Below are 20,178 nucleotides of genomic sequence, written 5' to 3' on the forward strand. Positions count from 1 at the left end.
CTGTTCTGCACGCACGTCACCGTCACCGTCACCATCACCGTCAGGCAGGGACACAGGGCAGAGCACCGTGGCCAGCCTCTGTGCAGGGCCTCCACTCACCTGGGAGGTTTCCTGGGAGTATTTCCTACACAGACTGTCTATGCCCACGAAGAACGCCTGAATCTCGGCATCGGTCTGAAAGAGAACACAAATGGCTTCCCGTCTGTGTTAACAGAGAGCGCTCTGCCACCAGCTAGAAACTGGACCAAGGTCGAGAATTAATCACAGCTGGTAAAATCACTGCATGTCGAGAGCAGCCCTAAGGAGGGCGCCGAGAGGGAGCCGCCACAGCCACAGCCACACAGCCTGCCACCCTGGGCCATCCAGGCTGGTGACGGGTGTGGCCCCCTCTAAGGACCCGGCAGGGCAGGGGCAAGAGCTGGGAGGCAGAGTGGGCTGGCAGGGCTGAGCCCTCCTGGACCACATGTCCTCCTCTGAGGCAAAAGCACACATCTGACTGCAAAGGGCCCTTGGTGAGGGTTAAAGGTCACCACCAGCAAAGGCCTGGCCTTTGACCATTAGAGGATGGACACAGGCAGAGGCATGAAACTGACAACTCATCCCAGACACACCAAGCAGTCTGAAAAGCTGAAGGAGACACGTCTGCACACTGTGACTCCCAACCATTCCTGTACTGTATCCGCACCACACCTGCCTGCCGCCTCCCACCTCCCCTCCCACAGTAGCCTGGACAATGGAGAGGGGGACAGCGCCATGCTCAGGGCAGTGCCATGATGGCCACCTCACTCACCTACTTTTGCTCCCCAAACCCCACAGAAATGACAGTAAAATTAAATCCAGGGGGAAAACCCTACATTCACAGGAGAAAACAGGAAATGGTAGCTCGAATGGCCCAAGGTCTTTGAAGAACTGGGGGAGACAGAGCCCAGGCCAGTTTAGAGGGGGGAGTCACAGAGGTGGCCCCTCCAGGATGGGGTGGGGCTCAGCACAGGGCCATCTATATACATGGATGCTGCAAAGGCACCACAGCCCCGCAGGACAGGGTCAGCAGCTCCGGGTGCAGCACACTCGGTCTTCAATGTACCCCGGCACCCTGGTCTCCCCATGTAGAAAACAGGAGCAGAAACAGTGTCTCCAGCCCCAGGCCTCAGTGTGCAACAGGCAATAGGATATGCGAAAAGGGCACTGAGCAGAGCTTGGCACATGCTGGGTGCTCAGAGCGCAGATGATGATGTGTGTGTATGTGTGTGTGTGTGTACACGTACATATACATATATATGTATGTTATATATATACACACACACACTTACATCACCCAAGGACACAACACACAGATGCACTCAAAACATACACACAGCTCCACATGCCAGGAACAGCAGCCACTGAAGGAGCTGTCAGACCACCCAGATCCCAGCCTTCCACACCCAACAGAGACCCCAGACATGGGCAGGAGATTAACATGGAGACAGGCTGGCTGAGGAAGTCTCAGTGAAGCCTGCACAGGAGGGCTACAAAGATAACCACACACATACCAGCCGCTAGATAACCACACACAACAGCTGGTAGATAACCACACACACAAACAGCTTCTAGATAAACACACACACACAGCCACTAGATAACTGCATAACAGCCGCCAGATAACACCACACACACACACACACACACACACACACAATAGCTGCTGTGGAAAACCAAAAACAGGCAAGACAGTGATGCTTTCAAAGTCCTAAAAAGCATGAATTTTCAACAAGGAATTCTAAACCCATTGAAATGTGCCTCAAAAATGAAGGCAAAAATTCAGGAGAGGCATCATTTTTCAGACAAAAACAGAGAACTCATGGCCAGCAGACCTGAGCCAGAAGACAGAGGACTGTGGGAAAACCTAAATGCACACCTACTGCACACACTGTGCACGCTGCGGGTCAGTAGAGAACAGAACGAGTGCAGTGAGCATGGGGAGGGCGCCCTGGGCCACCCACACCAGGAAAACCCAGTACACATGACACAGCCACGGTACCGGGGGTGACCCGTCTCAGTCCCTCTTGTGTTGCTGTAACAGGACACCACAGACTGAATACTTTAAAGAAAAAGGATTTACTGATCACACTTCCAGAGGCTCGGGAGTGCAAGATTATGGTGTCCCCCAGTGGGAGAGGCACCTGGATCTGCAGCCCCAGGCCGGTCACCAGCAGGAGGCTCAGCAACTCCGGCACTGCTGCCCTCTGCTGGGCGACACACGCGCACACACCACAAACCAACTTCACCTGAGCCTCGGATATACCCTCGGGAAAAGCTCACTGAGCGCCACACTGACAACCTGTGTACTCGCCTATGTGTTACACCTCAATAAAAATTAATTAAAATTATTGCCAAAAACTACCAGATTTTAGGAACTAAAATATTTCTAGGTAACACCAGGATCACGGGAGAAACTGAGAAGAATTTCAAAACTGAAAGATAAACCCTACAACACAAATATCAGAAAGGAAAGGTTGAAACCTGACTCTACACACCCCATCTTTAAAAAAATTAAATCCAGGGACTGGCGCTGTGGTTCCGTGGGTTAAAGCCCCGGCATCCCATATGCGTGCCGGTTTGAGTCCTGGCCGCTCCACTTCCGATCCAGATCCCTGCTATGGCCTGGGAAAACAGCGGAAGATGACCCAAGTGTTTGGGTCCCATGTGGGAGACCTGGAAGAAGCTCCTGGCTCCTAGCTCTGGCCTGGCCTAGCCCTGGCCTTTGCAGCCATCTGAGGAATGAATCAATGGATGGGAGATCTCTCTGTCTCTCTGTCTCTCCCTCTCTCTTTGTAACTCTGCCTTTCAAATAAATAAAATAAATCTTAAAAACAAAATTCCATTTTCCATGAACTTTTGGAAGTTATCTTGTACACATTTTTTTTCAGACACCCATGGAAGATTAAAAATCAACTATGAAAATCATAGTGGATCTACAATATAACCACTTAAAAACCAAACAAATCCATTCAGGTGTGGCATCACGGTGCAGGGGTGAAGCCGGGCTGACAGAGCCATCAGCGTCCCACTGCAGAGCACAGATTCGTGTTCCAGCTGCTGCTGTTGCTGCTGCTCTCGCAACTCTAGATCAGATCTTTCTTTTCTCTTTTTTTCTTTTTTTCAAGATTTATTTTAGGGGCTGGTGCTGTGGTATAGTGGGTAAAACACCACCTGCAGTGCCGGCATCCCATATGGGTGCCAGTTTGAGTCCCAGCTACTCCTCTTCTGATCCAGCTCCCTGCTATGGCCTGGGAAAGCAGTGGAGGATGGCCCAAGTCCTTGGGCCCCTGCACCCACGTGAGAGACCCAGAAGAAGCTCCTGCCCTTGGCTTTGGATTGGCCCAGCTCCAGCTGTTGTGGCCACTGCGGAGTGAACCAGCAGATAGAAGACCTCTCTGTCTTTCCCACTCTCTGCCTGTAAATAACAAACTAACTAACTAAATCTTTTCTAAAAAAAAAGTGAAGGTGTGGGGAGCAACCGGACTAGACTGAGTTACTGGAATTAAGACTTATTCTATGCATCTGCTCTCCCACAATATGGCGCTGGGAGAGAAGTAAACAGCTTCCGCACAGCTGCCTCCAGTTCAACTAATAAACTGTAGGACTTGCTATTGATTGGAGGAGAGCAGCGTACTCGGCGTGTGGGCAGCCGAGTTAGGATTGGCGGAGGAGGACTATAAAGGAGGAGAGAGACGGCATGCACCAGGAACATCTATGGGGAACATCTAAGGGGAACATCTAGCTGAAGGAACACCTGTGCAGCCCCCGAGAAGAGCCGGCCGGCGGTGTGCCGCTCCCCTGCGGAAGTGGGGAATGTGGCCAGGGGGAACTGCCCTTCCACGGAGGTGGAAGGGATAGTAGCCAACCCGGGAAGAACCAGCAGCAAACCCGGGGAGGGCCGAGCAGACAGAAAGAACAGCGCAGGGTTCAGTGTCATTCCTCCACGAAGAGGGGGAGCGACAGAAGGTGCGCCCAAAATGCAGCATTTTTGCATGAGGATCAATCACAACACATACAAAACAGGTATTGCCTCTCAACCACTGTCAGCTTCAGGAAAATGAAATGGAGGCTTACATAGTCCCCATTATGACTTCTAGAATTCTCTGAATTGCTGTGTAACTTTGTATCCCATTTGTAATCAGAAGAAAATGCCAATATTTAAATACCACATCAAATAAACATTTTGGAGAACAGGTGTAGAATCATCATTCATAACTAAGTTTAGACCAAAGAACAAATTACATGTGTATATTTATAGAGAGAACAAACGTAGTGTTTTAAGCCAATTGTCAGCAATCATCAACTTTAAACTTACTTTAACTCTCTTAATTATGTATATGAGGGCATTGCAAAAGGTTTGTGGAAAAGGAGATTAAGGTAATTTTGGTGCCTCCTTCCCCCAAAAAATCGGGGCCCGGAGTTGTGGCATAGCAGGTAAAGCTACCGCATGCCTGCACCCATACGGGCTCCAGTTCAAGTCTCAGCTGTCTTCCGATTCAGCTCCCTGCTAATGTGCCTGGGAAAAGCAGCAGCAGACGGCCCACTGTACCCACGTGAGCCACCCGGCCGAATCTCCTGGCTCCTGATTGGCCCAGACCTGGCCACTGCAGCCACTTGGGGAGTGAACCGTGGATGGAAGATCTCTGTCTCTCCCTCTCTGTAGCTGTGATTTTCAAATAAAAAATAAATTCTTTAAAAAAAAGGTATAACAGGGACCTTCAAAATGTTCGTGAAAAAATGTATATTTGAAAAGATTCTGCATGGATTTCAGAATTTGGGGCAACAAAATAAGCTTATCTTTTCATTCCATTTTCCCACCAACTTTGAAGTAAGCTCACCTGTGACCCCTACGATAAACTAAATTACACCACCCTCTCAAGCAGCCCGCGCTGTCTCGTTTCCAGCACAGCCCACTCCAGCTCACTAAGCACGAGGCCAACACAAGCCTGAGGTCACGCCAGTTTGACAGCCAAGTCCAACAGTGCTTCTGTCACTTGCAACTCTTACAAGCTCTAAGTAACCAGGCAAAATGAATAAAAATTGTAGATACCACAGATGACTAAAATTAAATCTCAAATTTAAAAGGAAATCACGATTTTCAGATTCTACACATTTCAACTTACATTTTTTGAAAGAAAAACTGTACGACAAGGAACTTTACAAATCAAGCATTCATCCTTTTTACCTATAAAATAAAAACAGATTTCATTACATTACACACACACAGGCAGACTTCAAATTACAACGGTGCTTCAACAAGTACGGGACTCCAGCACATGGCTCACACACGCTACAAGGCTGCAGGTGTGCACACAGCTGGAATAACTGCTCCAAAATAGTGACCAAACAATAAAAACTTCAGGTTAAGTCTACCCCAATATTTATTATAATTAGATTTTATGGCAAAATCAATTTAAAATTTCTAACTATTCAAAATGAAAACACCTCCCACCCCATCCAAAAGGTGAGATGAGTTTTTCTCTGCCTCTCCAAGTCTCCCCTCTCCAACACACTCAGGTGTCCACAGGTGCTGGGCAGACCACCCCCACTCATGTTTTATTGAGCTCCTGCTCTCTGTAAGCCAGTGCTGTAGCCTGGACTTGCAGGTTAGTGGGTCTGGTGCTGGCATCCAGCTAATTCACTGCTCACCCTCTGGGCCATGTCCCAGGCTCACTGTGACTCCACCCCATCTCACTCTCATCCTCTATGTGGGATTCTAGTCACCAACCTGGAAACCCCTACCCCCATGTGCCTCAGCATCAGTCTTGCTCTCCCCCACCCCACGCACCTCCACCAACTCCCCAGTGACAGTGCTGTGCCGTGTGGGCACCCCTGCCACCCACACCTGCTCTTCACTGCACCCAGAGTGTCCTCCTAAGAACCACAAGTCCTTGCCATGCTCTTCAGCACCGTCCGAGAGCAGCAAAGCCCCCGGCTCCAGGCCCTGCCCTTTCCTGCGTGGGCTGGCTCAGAGCCCAGGGTCCATGCGCCAGTGCCGTGGTCTCCACATTCCTAACCCTTTCCTGGCCCACTCTGACCCTGCAGCAAAGACTGGGGGAGAATCCCTCCGCCTAGGAGGCACCCACGGATGGAGGATCTGGTGCCGCTGAGCCTGTGCGCAGCCCTCCCCCATTCTCCACTATGTTTGTTCAAAAAAGCCTTCCTCTAGCGCCTACCAAAGGAAAGAAGCCCCTTTCGTGGCTGGCCGCACCTGCCTGGCCCTCTCTTCTCGACTTGACTCCAAGGGCAGCCCAGGTCAGCCTCCCTCCTTCCGAGGGCCAGCCGCCTCCAGGTCTATAGCACTGAGCACACAGTGGCCTCCCGGGGCAGCCTGGGCAGCAGCTTTTGACAGCAGGGTTGCTGAACAGGGTTTTCCCAAAGCCCTCATCTCCCTCCTCCTCCACCATTCCTGGGGCCCCAGTGCAGCACCTGGGGGACCTTGGGGGGGTGGCCTCAGGCTACAGAAGTCAGCGTCGGACTCGGGCTTAAAGATCCAGAAGTGCCTGGCGCCGCGGCTCAGCCTGCAGCGCCAGCACCCTGGATTCCAGGCCTGGTTGGGGCGCCGGTTCTGTCCCGGTTGCCCCTCTTCCAGGCCAGCTCTCTGCTGTGGCCAGGGAGTGCAGTGGAGGATGGCCCAAGTGCTTGGGCCCTGCACCCCATGGGAGACCAGGAGAAGCACCTGGCTCCTGCCTTCGGATCAGCGCGGTGCGCCAGCCACATCGGCCATTGGGGGGGGGGGGGGGATGAACCAACGGAAAGAAGACCTTTCTCTCTGTCTCTCTCATTAACTCTGCCTGTCAAAAAAATAAAAATATAAAGAGCCAGAAGTACCTGAGACCCCGCCCCTGCCCCAGTCCTCTCGCCAGGCACCTGCCAACGCTGGGTGCTGCTGGCCCCAAGAGCTCCGGCACTCTGGGCCCCACCAGCGCGCCGTCTCCCCGCCGCCAGCCAGGGGCTTCCGAAGCCCAATGCCAGGCACGGCCATCTGCCCCTTCCAGACCGCAGTGCGCTACCGGAGCCTCGGCTCGCCGCCCCCAGTGCTCCCCCCGCCCGCCCGCGGAGCCGGCCAGTCCGGGTGCTCGCCGCCCGCGTGCCGTGGACCCCCCCCCCCCGGTCTTCCCGCCGCGGACCCTCTCACCGCGCCCCCCCACCCGGCTGCCGGAGCACAAACCCGGCCTCAGCGGCGGCCGCCCGCCACCCGCGCTCCCGGGCACGGCCCCGCAGGCGCCCGCGACCCCGAGCCCGGCGGGACCGCGCTGCGCCCACCGAGAGGAAGCACGCCCCTCCCCGCGGCGCCCCGCCAAGTGCACGCGCTCGCCGGGCCCGCAAGGCGCCAAGCCCCTGCCCGCCTCGGCCCCGCACGTCATCGCCCCCCCGCCTCAGCCCCGCACGTCAGCCCCCGCACGTCGGCCCCCCGCCTCAGCCCCCGCACGCCGGCCCCCCGCCTCAGCCACGGCCGCCCCCGCCTCAGCCCCCGCACGCCGGCCCCCCGCCTCAGCCCCCGCACGTCGGCCCCCGCACGCCGGCCGCCCCCCCCCGCCTCGGCCCCGCACGTCGGCCCCCCGCACGTCAGCCCCCCGCACGTCATCGCCCCCCGCCTCAGCCCCGCACGTCGGCCCCCCGCACGTCAGCCCCCCGCACGTCATCGCCCCCCGCCTCAGCCCCCGCCTCAGCTCCGCACGTCGGCCCCCCGCCTCAGCCCCCCCCCGCCTCAGCCACGGCCGCCCCCACCTCAGCCCCCGCACGCCGGCCCCCCGCCTCAGCCCCGCCTCAGCCCCCGCACGCCGGCCGCCCCCGCACGTCGGCCCCCCGCCTCAGCCCCGCCTCAGCCCCCGCACGCCGGCCGCCCCCGCACGCCGGCCCCCCGCCTCAGCCCCGCACGCCGGCCCCCCGCCTCAGCCCCCGCACGCCGGCCCCCCGCCTCAGCCCCCGCACGTCGGCCCCCCACCTCAGCCCCGGCCGCCCCCCGCCTCAGCCCCCGCCTCAGCTCCGCACGTCGGCCGCCCCCGCCTCAGCCCCCGGACGCCGGCCCCGCACGCCGCCCCGCCCCGCGCCGCCGCCGCGCCCCCGCCCCTACCTCGGCCCAGGCAGCCGTCGCAGTACACGTGGCCGCAGTTGGTCAGGCTGAAGCGCGCCTTGCTGCGAGGCGGCTGGAAGCAGCGGTTACAGAACACCCACCCGGCCATGCCTCGCGCCGCCCGGCTCCACGCGCGTTCGCGAGCCTGGCGCAGCGGCCCTGCGCCTGCGCACACGGTGCCGCCCCCCCCAGCTCTCGGCGGCACTCTGCGCCTGCGCACACGGTGCCGCCCCCCCAGCTCTCGGCGGCACTCTGCGCCTGCGCACACGGTGCCGCCCCCCCCCCGCCGCTCTCGGCGGCACTCTGCGCCTGCGCACACGGCGCCTGCCCTGCTTTCCCGCCTCGCCCGGGTGGACCCGCGCGGAGGGTGGGGGGAGGCCCTCGGCTCGGCGCTGCTGGCTCCGGCGTCCTCCGTGGTCCGGGCGACGGCGCACCCGGTGTAGGCTCACCGGGAGGGCCGCGGGCGCCTGGAGGGAGCCCTAGCCGGCCTGGGGCAGGCCCGGCGGGCAGGGACGCTGGACCTAGCGGGCTACCTCCTCCTGAGAAATGCGGGGTCCGGGCCGCAGCCGCCCCAGCCTGTCCCCCTGCGGGCGCTTTGGACCCGCCGTCCGCGGTTCACGTAAATCCTGGCGCGGTCTCAGTGGGTGAGCCTGGGGAAGGGGCTCCTCTGAGGACTTCAGAATTGCAGGTTGGACATGAAAGCGACGCGCCACGCCCCGCGACTCCGAGGGTGCGGGAGGCCACGCGGGACAGGAGCGGCCCGCGCCCGCGCAGCACGGAGCGTGACGCGTCTCAGAGACGCTCCGGCCTGCTCACGGCGCGGTGGACGCCTCTGATGTCCTGGCCTAAGAGTCCTGCCCGGCGTGGAGGACGCGTTGACGTGGTGGGAGTCACACGGGGGGCTCACAGCGCCCGCGTGCAGGAAGCTTAGGGCGCGTGACCTGCGAGGTTTAGCAGGCTGGCGCTGCCGCCTCGTGGGAAGGCCCCGCAGGTGTCGCGTCCCACACGGGCTGCTCTGCTTCCCCTCCGGCTCTGCTGTGGCCTGGGAGGGAGTGGAGGGTGGCCCGGGTCCTTGGGCCCTGCCCCCGCGTGGGAGACCCGGAGGAAGCTCCTGGCTCCTGGCTTCGATGGGCGCAGCTCCGGCCCTAGCGGCCGTCTGGGGAGTGACCCAGCGGAGGGAAGACTCAACCCCCCCCCTCTCTCTCCCCTCTCTCCCTCCCTCTCTCTCTCTCCCTCTCTCTCCCCCCCTCCCTCCCTCCCTACCTCTCTCTCTCTCCCTCCCTCTCCCTCTCCCTCTCTCTCTCTCTCTCTCCCCCCCCCTCTCTCCCTCCCTCTCTCTCCCCCCTCTCTCCCCCTCTCCCTCTCTCTCTCTCCCCCCTCTCTCCCTCTCCCTCCCTCTCTCTTCCCCCCCTCTACCCCCTCCCTCTCTCTCCCCCCTCTCCCTCTCTCTCTCCCCCCTCTCTCCCCCCTCTCCCTCTCTCCCCCCTCTCTCCCTCTCTCTCTCTCCCCCCTCTCTCCCTCTCTCTCCCTCTCTCTTCCCCCCTCTACCCCCCTCCCTCTCCCCCCCCCCGCCTCTCAAGTAACAAATAAATAAACCTTTAAAAAAAAAAAAAAGCCCCGCCCTGCATTTACAAAAGGAGGGCGGGGCGGGGCCTGCCGGTCACTCAGCGGACGCGCCCTCCTGCGTGCACGGGGCTTTATTGCGCGGACCGGACGGCGTGCGGGTGCCCGCTGCGGCCAGGACTTAGAGCAGCTTCTTGGCGATGAAGAAGGCCTTCAGGTGCGTCATCTGGAAGACGCCCACTGCGAGGAGGACGAGCGTCTGTGCGAAGGCCCACCGCAGCACGTTGCTGTGCGTGTCTTCGCTGGTCACGCGGAAGCTCTCCTCGCGGTCCTGCGGGCGGAAGCGGCAGCTCTAGTTTCTCGCGGGACCGCGCGGCTGGCTCGAGGGAAGGGTCACCGTGGACGCCCGCCGTTATTTCTAGGTGCGCCATCGCCTCCCCAGGCTGGCAGCGTGGGCAAAAGGCAGCCTCACCAAACGCATTTCTGTATGCTGGTTTAAAATACCAGGGATTTGATCTGTTGAAGTGTTTTGCGGGGCCGGCGCCGTGGCTCACTTGGTTAATCCTCCGCCTGCGGCGCCGGCACCCCATATGGGCGCCGGGTTCCAGGCCAGCTCTGCTGTGGCCCGGGAGGGCAGTGGAGGACGGCCCAGGTGCTTGGGCCCTGCACCCCATGGGAGACCAGGAGAAGCACCTGGCTCCTGGCTTCAGATCAGCGCGGTGCGCCAACCGCGGCGGCCATTGGAGGGTGAACCAACGGCAAAAGGAAGATCTTTCCCTCTGTCTCTCTCTCACTGTCCACTCTGCCTGTCAAAAAAAAAAAAAAATCCGTGGGAAATGGAACTGAGATGAGTATTTTTGTTCAAAAAACGTGGACCTCCACGCATGCCTTTCCATGACCGTCTCAGGCTCCAGCGTACCGGGCACGTCCGGACACTTGTCTATCCGTGCGCACCTCTGCTCGGGGCACTTCGCTGACGCGGGAAGGAGCCACATGCCCCCCCCCCCCCCGCCCCCGTCCTGGAGGAGCTCCTGGCCAGCAGCAGTGGGGAGCAGCGGCTGCCCTCTCCCCGCCCCCACACGCGCGCACCCCGCCAGCTCGAGGGGCGGGTGGGCAGCTGGCGGGAAGGGGGGCCGGCAGGCTGACCCTCTGGTAGTTCTGCTCCTTGAGAATCTGCTCGACTTGTTCCAGCAGGTGCTCCAGCTTGAAGGTGACTTCGTTGACCCGGTCCTTGGCTTGAGTGATGACCTCGTCCAGGTTGTGCTCCCCCACTCGGATGTGCAGGTGGATCCGCTGTGCAGAGGCAACAGGGAGAAGCCTGCGTGAGCCAGCGCGCCACCTGCTTCCCAGCCTCCCCTCCTCCTCACTGCTGCCCCGTCCCCGTCCTACTCGCTCTTTCTCGAGATGGTCACGCACCAAGCGAGGGCCTGCTGGCCAGAACGGCCCGCAGACCAGGCTGGAGTACAAGGTCCCCTTGTCTGTCCCCACGTCCTGCCGTGAAGAGCTTTCTTGTGTATTGAATCCCATTAGCAATTGGCCCTGCAGCTTTCGCTTTCAAGCCTGAGGGAGCACAGTTCTCTCCCCTCCCGCGCAGCCCTGCAGCAACCTTGGGGCTCTCCTTGGAGCCCCTCCCAAGCTCCCCGGCTCTCCGCAGCACCAGGGTCTGGCACGGGCTGCGCGGGTTCTGCGGGCCGATGCCAGGCTCCGTTAGTGCTGACACCGCGGCCGCGGCGGTCGGCGAGGGCGGGGGCGTGGGCTCACCAGCTTGCTGCCTCCAAACGACAGGAGCCGTGTCGAATTGGACACCAAGCAAATGATGTGTTCCCCAGGCGAGTGGGAAGTGAAGTAGAAGGTTCCTTGTGGGCCGTAGAGCGCGGACAGCAACACCTGGGGGCGCGGTTTCCAACGCTTAGTACACGCTGCTTTCATGCTTTTAATTTTTTAAAAAAATGTTTTATTTATTTGAAAGGCAGAGTAGGAGAGAGAAATGATTCCACTGGTTCACTCTCCAAATGCCGGCAACAGCCAGAGGAGGAAGCCAGGAGCCGGAAACTCCGTCTAGATGAGGGTGAGGGGTAGCAAGGACCCAGGGGCTTGGGGATGGGCACGAGCAGGAAGCTGGATTGGAAGCAGAGCCAGGACCCCCCCTGTGGGACGTGCGCATGCGAGCAGGCGTCACCTGCGGGACAGCGCCCACCCCGCTTCCCTAATGAGCCATCCAAAATGCGGCAGTTCCTGAAGAAATCAAGCGGTGGGAACGCGCCAAGCGTTCAGCCTTGCTAGTCACGGAGAAATCCCTCTGTGGGTTCCGTGCTGGGCGGCGAAGACTCAGTGCCAGCACTCAGAGCCACTTGCGACGCCCACACCCCATGGGGAGCGCCTGGGGTCCAGCACCCTGCTGATGTGCACCCTGGAGACAGCAGGTGATGGCCCAAGCCCTCGGGTCCCGGCCACTTGGGCGGGACACCTGTGATGGCCCAAGCCCTCGGGTCCCGGCCACTCGGGCGGGACACCTGTGATGGCCCAGCCCTCGGGTCCCGGCCACTCGGGCGGGACACCTGTGATGGCCCAGCCCTCGGGTAGCAGCCACTCAGACGGGACACCTGGACAAAGTTCTGGGCTCCTGGACATGGGGACTGAGCAGAGGTCTCTCTGTCCATCTGTCTCTAGCTTTCAAGTAAAATGAAAAATAAGTGAAGGGGCCAGCGCTGTGGGGTAGTGGGCTAAGCTTCCGCCTGCAGTGCTGGCACCCCATATGGGCTCTGGCTGTAGTCCCGGCTGCTCCACTTCCCATCCAGCTCTCTGCTGTGGCCTGGGGAAGCAGTGGAAGATGGCCAAGTGCTTGGGCCCTGCACCTGTGTGAGAGACCTAGAAGAAGCTCCTGGCTCCTGGCTCCTGGCTCCTGGCTTCGGATCACCCCACTTCCGGCCATCGCAGCCATTTGGGGAGTGAACCAGTGGATGGAAGACCTCTCTCTGTCTCTCCCTCTCTCTGGTACTATTCCTCTCAAATTAATAAATTTTTAAAATCTTTTAAAAAATAAAAAAATTTAAAAAGGATGAAAGAATACGTTGTATGCTGCTAGACCACAGTGTAATTAAATTAGGATCGATACTGGAGCGACTGCTGGAAAATCTCCCAGTACTTGAAAACAACACATAATTCTAATTAACACATGGGGCCAGAGGAACCTCAGGAGAAATTAAAAAGTATTTAGACAAGTGAAAACACAGTTCATCAGATTTGTGGACTGCAGTGATGAGAGAACTTGAAGACGTTCAACGCACATATTACAAAAGAAGATCTAAAGTCAGCAATCTATGCTCCTGCCTTAGGAAACTGGAAGAAGAGCAAGTCAAGTACAGAGTAATCAGAAGGAAAAGAAATGATCAAAAAGAGCAAAAATCAGTGACACTGCTGGGCACAGGGACGCCAGCGAAAGCGAGAGACTCCACGGGCCTCCACCGAGCGCAGCCGGCACAGTGGGGGAAGCGAGAGACTCCACGGGCCTCCACCGAGCGCAGCTGGCACAGTGGGGGAAGCGAGAGACTCCGCGGGCCTCCACCGAGCACAGCCGGCACAGTGGGGGAAGCGAGACTCCACGGGCCTCCACCGAGCGCAGCTGGCACAGTGGGGGAAGCGAGAGACTCCACGGGCCTCCACCGAGCGCCGCCGGCACAGTGGGGAAAGCGAGACTCCACGGGCCTCCACCGAGCGCAGCTGGCACAGTGGGGAAAGCGAGACTCCACGGGCCTCCACCGAGCGCAGCTGGCACAGTGGGGGAAGCGAGAGACTCCGCGGGCCTCCACCGAGCACAGCCGGCACAGTGGGGAAAGCGAGACTCCACGGGCCTCCACCGAGCGCAGCCGGCACAGTGGGGGAAGCCACCACGGGGGATGCCGGCATCTCAGTCCGCAGCGCTGGTCCAAGCCCTGGCTGCTCGGCTCCGCTCCCCACCCAGCTTCCTGCTAACGCGCCTGGGAAGGCGGTGCAAGGTGGCCCAAGGACATGGGTTCCTGCCACCCACGTGGGAGACCCGGTGCAGTTCCTGGCTCCTGGCTTCAGCCTGGCTCAGCCTTGGCTGTTGCAGGCATTTGGGGAGCGAACCAGTGGATGAAAGATACCACCCCCCTTCTCTCTGTCCTTCTGCAAGAGAGAGAAAGAGAGCGAGTGTGAGGCACGCCACCCCCTGGTTCACACCCCTAATGCCTGGAACACCCAGTATCAAAGCGGGGAGCCAGACACTCCACCCAGGCCTCCCCCGTGGGTGGCAGGGGCCTGAACACTTGAGCCACCACCTGTGGCCTCCAGGGATGTGAATCAGCCTGAAGCTGGAAACGGCATCAGGACTTGAACCCAGGCCCTCGGATGTGGCCCTCGGATGCGGGGATCCCGAGGGGCCACACTGCCCGCCACAGTGAGATTCGGACCCTCTTCTGCGTGAGGAAGGCTGCAGGCGAGCGGCTTGTGCCGGGCCTGCGTGCAGCGCTGTGGAGATGTTACAGTGGCAGACGCTGCGTTCTGGGGAAACAGGGCCCATCAGGTTCGAGCAGATGAAGTCACCGAGCAGCAGAACCCCAGAGCTCACGGACCTCCTCGTTGTAGGTTGTGACGGTCACAAACAGCCCCAGGCCGGGGGCCGACTCGAGGAAGTCGTGTCTGTGCAGGTCCCATAGCTGGATCTTGAAAGTGCCTGGAAAACCAAGACTTCTGTCAGGCAACGGAACCGAGAGCCCAACGAGTCTGCTGGTAACGGAACCGCCCACACAGGAGCAGCCTTGTCCCCAGAGACCCCCTTGCAAAGCCTGGATCCCTGCTGCAGCCCACCTCGCCCTGTCCCAGGCGGCAGCCCCCCCAGGGCCGGCTCTCCCCAGCCTCCCGTGTGCAGGTGCCATGACATCTGGCGGCGGCCTTGGCGGAGACATCCGTGTGTGAGTCCTCGAAGCAGGAATTTACCTAGAGCGCCAAGGCCACCCCCCCGGGCGCCGTTCTGGGGGCCGAGGGCACAGCCAGCGAGACAGACGGGGCTCGTGCTCACAGGCAGCCGCAGGAAACACACGCGCACGCAGGACGTGCTGGCCAAGAGCGAGCCGGGGCCGGGAGCTGTGCCGTGGCATGGGGGGACGTCGGGGGACTCCCCGCAGGGGAAGAGGAAGGAGGCGCATCTGAGGAATGGGAGTGTCCCTGGGGGCAGTGGACACAGTCCACTAAGTGCCAGCCGAGTGGCCGTGGGCGAACTGGCCTTCCAGGTTTCAGTGTCCTCGCTGAGAACTGTACCCCCCCACACTGGGTTGTCTGGAAGATTCGTGCCTGTGGGCCGCTCCCTTGGGGGGTGCTTGGCACACAGCAGGGGATGTGCTGTGTGCAGATACAGGTGAGACACATATAACATACACATATGCACAAACATGCATCATAGACACATGTAGATATCAACACACCGTACCAACATGTAAATGTCGCTGCTAACAGAAATAGAAATGCACACAAATACTACCATGTAACTGTCACACGCACTGACATATACACACCGCTAGCACATGCAACACTGACATACATATCACACAAATATCATGCCCATACCGCTAACATAAGTCGCATACACCCAGCTGACAGCCACACGCACACACACGCACACACTGGTGCCTTTCCCTTGCTGGCACACGCTGCCTCTGTCAGGAAAGACCCGTCTCCCTTCTCGTCGACCCAGAGGTCCTGGGACAGGAGCTTGCTGTGGCTGAGGAACACAGCAGGTGGAGTGGGCTTGGTAAAGTTTGTGGAAAACGGAATTAAAAGGCAAGTTTTGCTGGCTTGTGGCACCGGTTAAGCTGCCACTTGCAACGCTGGCATCCGGACTCCAGTGCCCGGGAGCGAATCCTCGCTCTGCTTCCGAGCCGGCTCCTGCGAACGCGCCTGGGAGGCCCAGTACCGGACTCCTGACACCACTGTGGGAGATCCGGAAGAAGCTCCTGGCTTCAGCCTGGCCCAGCCCCGGCCGTTTGTGGCCATCTGAGGACCGAACCAGCAGATGAAAGCTCACTCACTCTCTCTCATTCTTTCTTTTAAACAAATACTTTACTTTGGTGCAAATGTTTGGGATCCATGCACAGATGTTTCTTCGGTTTCCACAAACTTTGGGAAGGTTCCCCGCATGTGTGGTGGGAAAGGTGCCCACAGCGTGTGCTTGGCGACAGGAGCTAAGGAATGAGTGCCCGCTGGGCTCCCGGATAACCCTGCCCTGGGTCCTCTGGACCAGGGGCCGGGGAGGGGGTCTTACTTTTGGGGCTATCTGGAGCCAAAACCGCGCGCGCGCACACACACACACACACACACCCGCTACCCAGGGCCGGAAGTGACAGCAATAGCTGTCACCCCCAAGGCTGCCAGCAGATGGCAGAAGAGAAGCACTGGTCACAGGCGGAGACCAGGAACCTCCGCAGGAGGAGTGGCCGCAGGCTGGCTTCTCCCCTGACCAAGAGGCCGCGGGGTTCCTGGAGGCACGGGACACAGGTGCTGAACGCTGCTGCCTGCAGGGCAGTAGCACCTGTCCTGTCGTGTGGCTGGCAGTGTCACTGCGCAAAGCGCTGTCCCCTGCAGCCCAACAGCTCAGCGTCACGAGCCCCGAGAAGGGACCCCCTCACCTCGCAGGTGTCAGGCACCTGGGCCGCCACCTCTCGCCACACCGGATGGGCCGGGAGCCTGCCTGTGCACTGCACACCAGCCCGGAGTGCCTGCAGAGCCCGTGGGCACAGAACTCGCCCCAGGTCCCCTCCCCGAGTATCCTGTGTAGCGACCAGAGAGCGTGCCGGGTGCCAGGATTGGAGCCACCTTGGAATGCAGGCACCCCACGGTGCCTTAACCGCTGTGCCACTCGCCTGCCGAATCGAGTCTCCCCTCCAGCACAGGCTCACACATCCTGGTCCCCGCACTCCACAGCACTTCCGCTCTGTCACTCCCTGTCCTTCCTTCGATACTTTTTACAGTACCACATAGGGGGCCGGAGCTGTGCTGTGGCTGGTGGCAGCATCCCATATGGGTGCCGGTGTAGGTCCCAACTGCTCCACTTCCGGTCCAGCTCTCTGCTGTGGCCTGGGAAGGCAGTGAAGATGGCCCCAGTGCTTGGGCCCTGCACCCGCGTGGGAGACCCGGAGGAAGCTCCTGACTCCTGGCTTCCGATTGGCCCAGACCTGGCCGTTGCAGCCATCTGGGGAGTGACCCAGTGGATGGAAGACCTCTCTGCTTTTCAAATAAATAAATAGATCTTTAAAAAATGGTCACATAGGACAGATATGCAATGGAGCAGTTAAATGCCACTTGGGACACGTGCAGCCCATATCTAAGTGCCTGGGTTCGAGTTCCGGCTCCACTTCCAAGTCCAGCTTCCTACGACCGCAGACCTGGGAGGCAGCAGCGATGGGTTAAGGCCTTGGGCCCCAGCTGCTCACGTGGGAGAGCTCCCGGCTGGAGCTGAGCCAGGTCTGGCCCAGTCCTCGCTGTCAGGGCCATCTGGGGAACGAACCAGCTCATGGAAGCTGTGTCTCTGCGTTTCAAACAAAATGGAAATGAGCAGGAATTTAAGAGTGCGGGGGGCCAGGAGCCCCTGCTCTGCTTCTCTCCTCCAGGCACCCCCAAAGGGGCGCCCCCTTCTTCTCTCCAGGTTAGGGATTTACGATGAGAAAACATTGGTAAGAACCAGTAGAGACGCAACCACGCACAGGAGTATCGGGGTTCTCACGCCTGCGCAGTGGGCAGGCAGCTTCTCCTCCTCTCCCCAAGGGGTTTGAGGCTGGTCAGCAAGGCTGGAGTGGTGGCCAGGCGGGTGGGAAGGGCAGGGATGGAGCTGGCGCCAGGGCCGGGCCGGTGCCTGCTCCCCAGGCACAGGACAGAGAGGCAACGGCAGGTCTCTCTGCCCCCAAGGCTGCCACCTGCTCTCCCCCGTGCCCTGGGCACGACGGGCTCACCACCCACTCCGGACAGTGCAAGCTGAGCCCGGAGGAGACAGACCGGGGACGGTGGTTGACTGCCCGCCCCGCTGGGCTGCGGCCTCCCGGGAGCACCTGCTTGAATGTACCCACCACAGCCGGCCCAGGCACCAGCTTTGAGAGTTTGTCCGTTTCTCTGTCCGCGCACCTGTGTGCCTCTCTCTGCCGCCTGTTCTTTCGCTTCTCCCCAGTCCAGTGTTCAGCGCTTGTCACTTTCGGCGCTGAATGCCAGGGGCCGCTCAGGCCCAGTCTGGTCCCTCTCGCCGCGGCGCGGCTCTGGCCCAGGCCCCAGGAGCTCTTCGCCTCTGGCTGCCTCGGCTCCGGGCTCCGCTGGACTTCCTGGCGCTCAGGGTTCAGCCAGTGCCTCAGGAGGATTCCGTGCAGCTGTTTCGGCTTCCAGTTCCCACTCCCCCCTTTCCAGGGGCCGCTCCCCCCATCGCAACCTGGACAGTGCGGGCCACCTGCTGCCGTCTCTCCTCCAAGGTCACAGCCCCGGCCCCTCGGTTTCCCGTTCTTGCCAAGTGCTGCAGCTGCTTTCAGGGGCTGCTCTGTCCTCCAAGGCTCCCCGGTCTCGCTCGGGCCAAGTTCCCCCGCGGGGCCTGACACGATCCGGCTCTTCCTGTGGCTGCACTGGGTGTTCCGCAGAGCTCTGAACGGAGACAGCTGTGTGGGGCCGGCCAGGGGACGACAGAGCCCGGGAGCAGGGCTCAGGCTGGTGTCCCGGGGGACGGGACTGCCACGCTCTCGACTCCGGCGCTCGGAGCCAGCATGGTGGAGACAGGGCCTGGAGGCACCCACTCCTGCTGCCTCTGCCCCTCCGCCCCAGATGCCGCGGGGCGGCCAGGAAGGGCACCGTGTCCCCCCGCCCCTCCTCTGCCCTCCACGGGTTACTAGAAAAACAGGGCTGTCCAGCCAGGAGGCGGAGCACGCCCTGGGCGAGACAGCTGGGCCCAGCTGGGCCGAGGGGACGCAGGGGACAGTGCCTTCTGGGTGCTGGGCCAGGGTCTGAAGCTTCGTAAACTCCGCCTCATCACCATTACAGCCGCCACCATGCCCGTGTTGTCCCGTTTACAAATGCACAACCACAGAGAGTGAGCAGCTGGCCCAGGGCACACGGTTGTGAGGGGCAGAGCCGGGTCCGGTTCAGACGCGGCCCCGGCAGGGGGCCCCGGGGACCACGCAGCCTCCTCTGCCCTTCCACCCAGGCTGCAGAGAACGCAGCTGTGATGGCCGGGACAGACGGGAGGGAGACCCTGGACCACCGGCGTGCAGCCAGGACATTCGGTGATGGTTCCGGCCTGGGTGCTGAACCACCCCAGCCTTGCCACACCGAGGGCCGGCTCCGCTGGGCTTCAAGGCCTGGCCACCATCGGCACAGACAAAGGGCGCGGGAGGGCCGCCGCCTCCGCCCAGGCGCCTGGATCCCAGCTGCCTGCCCAGGAGCCACGCAACCCACCGCCCAGGCTGTTCCGGGCCAGGTTTGCACAACTTGGCGCAGCAGGCAGGGGGCCGCCGGCTGTCAGCACCGCTCAGCCGGGGGCTGGCCGGGAGGCCACGCCTCACCCACCTGTGATCAGCGTGTCGCTCGGGACGTCCTCTATTATGCACTTCTCCTCCCGCTCCCCCGCGTGGAAATAAAACGCAGTGGAGAGCGGAGCGCAGAGACACAGCAGGAGCGCCGCGGCGGGCATGGCGGCGGCTCTGGGGAATCGATTTCCGTGAGAAGCCGTGAGAAGCCCCAGCGGGGCCTGCACCTGGGCGGGGGGGCGGGGCGGGGGGGCGGAGCCCAGGGAAGCCGCCCCCCCCCCCGCCCCCAGCGCCCCGCAGGTGGGCGACGAGGGAGGAGCCCCGGGCCGGAGGAGCCGGGGCTGCGGTTGGGGACGGCGCGGGCCAGGGCTGCCAGGCTCCCTCTCCTCGTTCAGGGCGGTGCTGGGGCGCAGCGGGTTAACGCCCTGGGCTGAAGTGCCGGCAGCCCATAAGGGAGAGAGAGGTTCTAGTCCCAGCTGCTCCTCTTCCCATCCAGCTCCCTGCTGTGGCCTGGGAAAGCAGTGGAAGATGCCCAAATGCTTGGACCCTGCGCCCACGTGGGAGACCCTGAAGAAGCTCCTGGCTCCTGACTTCGGATCAGCACAGCACCAGCCGTTGCGGCCACCTGGGGAGTGAACCATTGGACAGACGGAAGACCTCCCTCTCTCCCTCTCTCCCTCTCCCTCTCTCTCTCTGCCTCTCCTCGCTCTGTGTAACTCTGACTTTCAAATAAATAAATAAATACTTTTAAAGGAGTCACAAGTCACCATCCTTCTGGTCACTTCAGCTCCCGGCCGCGGCTTTGTGAAAAGCCTTTAGGCCCGAGCGCGGAACCTCTCTGCTGAGGCAGCCGCGGCCCCGCGCCCACGAGCGGGCGAGGCCGGCAGGGCGCCCCCGCGCCGCCCCTGGGGCCGGGAGCGCACGCGACGGCGCGTGGGCCGCGACGGCGCGTGGGCGGGCCGCATTCCGGTGCATCATGGGACAGGGGCGCGGCGCGGGGCTCGCGGG

General features: G+C 60.8%; 2 protein-coding genes across 13 annotated transcripts in view; both read right to left on the reverse strand.

Annotated features, from left to right (window-relative positions):
• The window catches only part of RNF212 (ring finger protein 212), a 30,225-nt gene extending 21,902 nt beyond the window's left edge, over window positions 1-8,323 (reverse strand). Inside the window, exons 1-3 of one of the 12 annotated variants that reach the window (XR_011386166.1) lie at window positions 8,099-8,322; window positions 5,145-5,206; window positions 100-174 (exon numbers count right to left, since the gene is read on the reverse strand). Coding sequence is in view for 8 of the 12 variants with exons in the window: in XM_070067953.1 (XP_069924054.1) it covers window positions 100-174; window positions 5,145-5,206; window positions 8,099-8,207 (246 nt within the window). In the remaining 4 variants the exon portion in view is untranslated. The other 11 variants (XM_070067953.1, XM_070067951.1, XM_070067946.1 and 8 more) reach the window with 11 other exon arrangements.
• A 1,456-nt stretch (window positions 8,324-9,779) lies between these two features.
• LOC138848421 (transmembrane emp24 domain-containing protein 11-like) lies at window positions 9,780-19,426 on the reverse strand. The gene is made up of 5 exons (XM_070067958.1): window positions 19,211-19,426; window positions 14,254-14,354; window positions 11,423-11,548; window positions 10,808-10,954; window positions 9,780-9,992 (listed from the first exon to the last, which is right to left on the reverse strand). The coding sequence occupies exons 1-5, from the start codon at window positions 19,332-19,334 to the stop codon at window positions 9,843-9,845; spliced, it is 648 nt and encodes a 215-aa protein (XP_069924059.1). The 5' UTR covers window positions 19,335-19,426; the 3' UTR covers window positions 9,780-9,842.
• Window positions 19,427-20,178: the final 752 nt, after the last annotated feature.

Source organism: Oryctolagus cuniculus, chromosome 2, assembly GCF_964237555.1.
Source record: "Oryctolagus cuniculus chromosome 2, mOryCun1.1, whole genome shotgun sequence".
Lineage (NCBI taxonomy): Eukaryota > Metazoa > Chordata > Mammalia > Lagomorpha > Leporidae > Oryctolagus > Oryctolagus cuniculus.

What these genes read in the sequence shown, in the direction of transcription:
- LOC138848421 (XM_070067958.1), bottom strand. Translation starts at nt 19,334, where the DNA reads ATGCCCGCCGCGGCGCTCCTGCTGTGTCTCTGCGCTCCGCTCTCCACT. An exon ending in TCACAACCTACAACGAGGAG is followed by an intron (nt 11,549 to 14,253) that starts GTCCGTGAGCTC and finishes CCGCGCCCCCAG; the next exon opens with GTGTTGCTGTCCGCGCTCTA. An exon ending in AGGAGCAGAACTACCAGAGG is followed by an intron (nt 9,993 to 10,807) that starts GTCAGCCTGCCG and finishes TTCCGCCCGCAG; the next exon opens with GACCGCGAGGAGAGCTTCCG.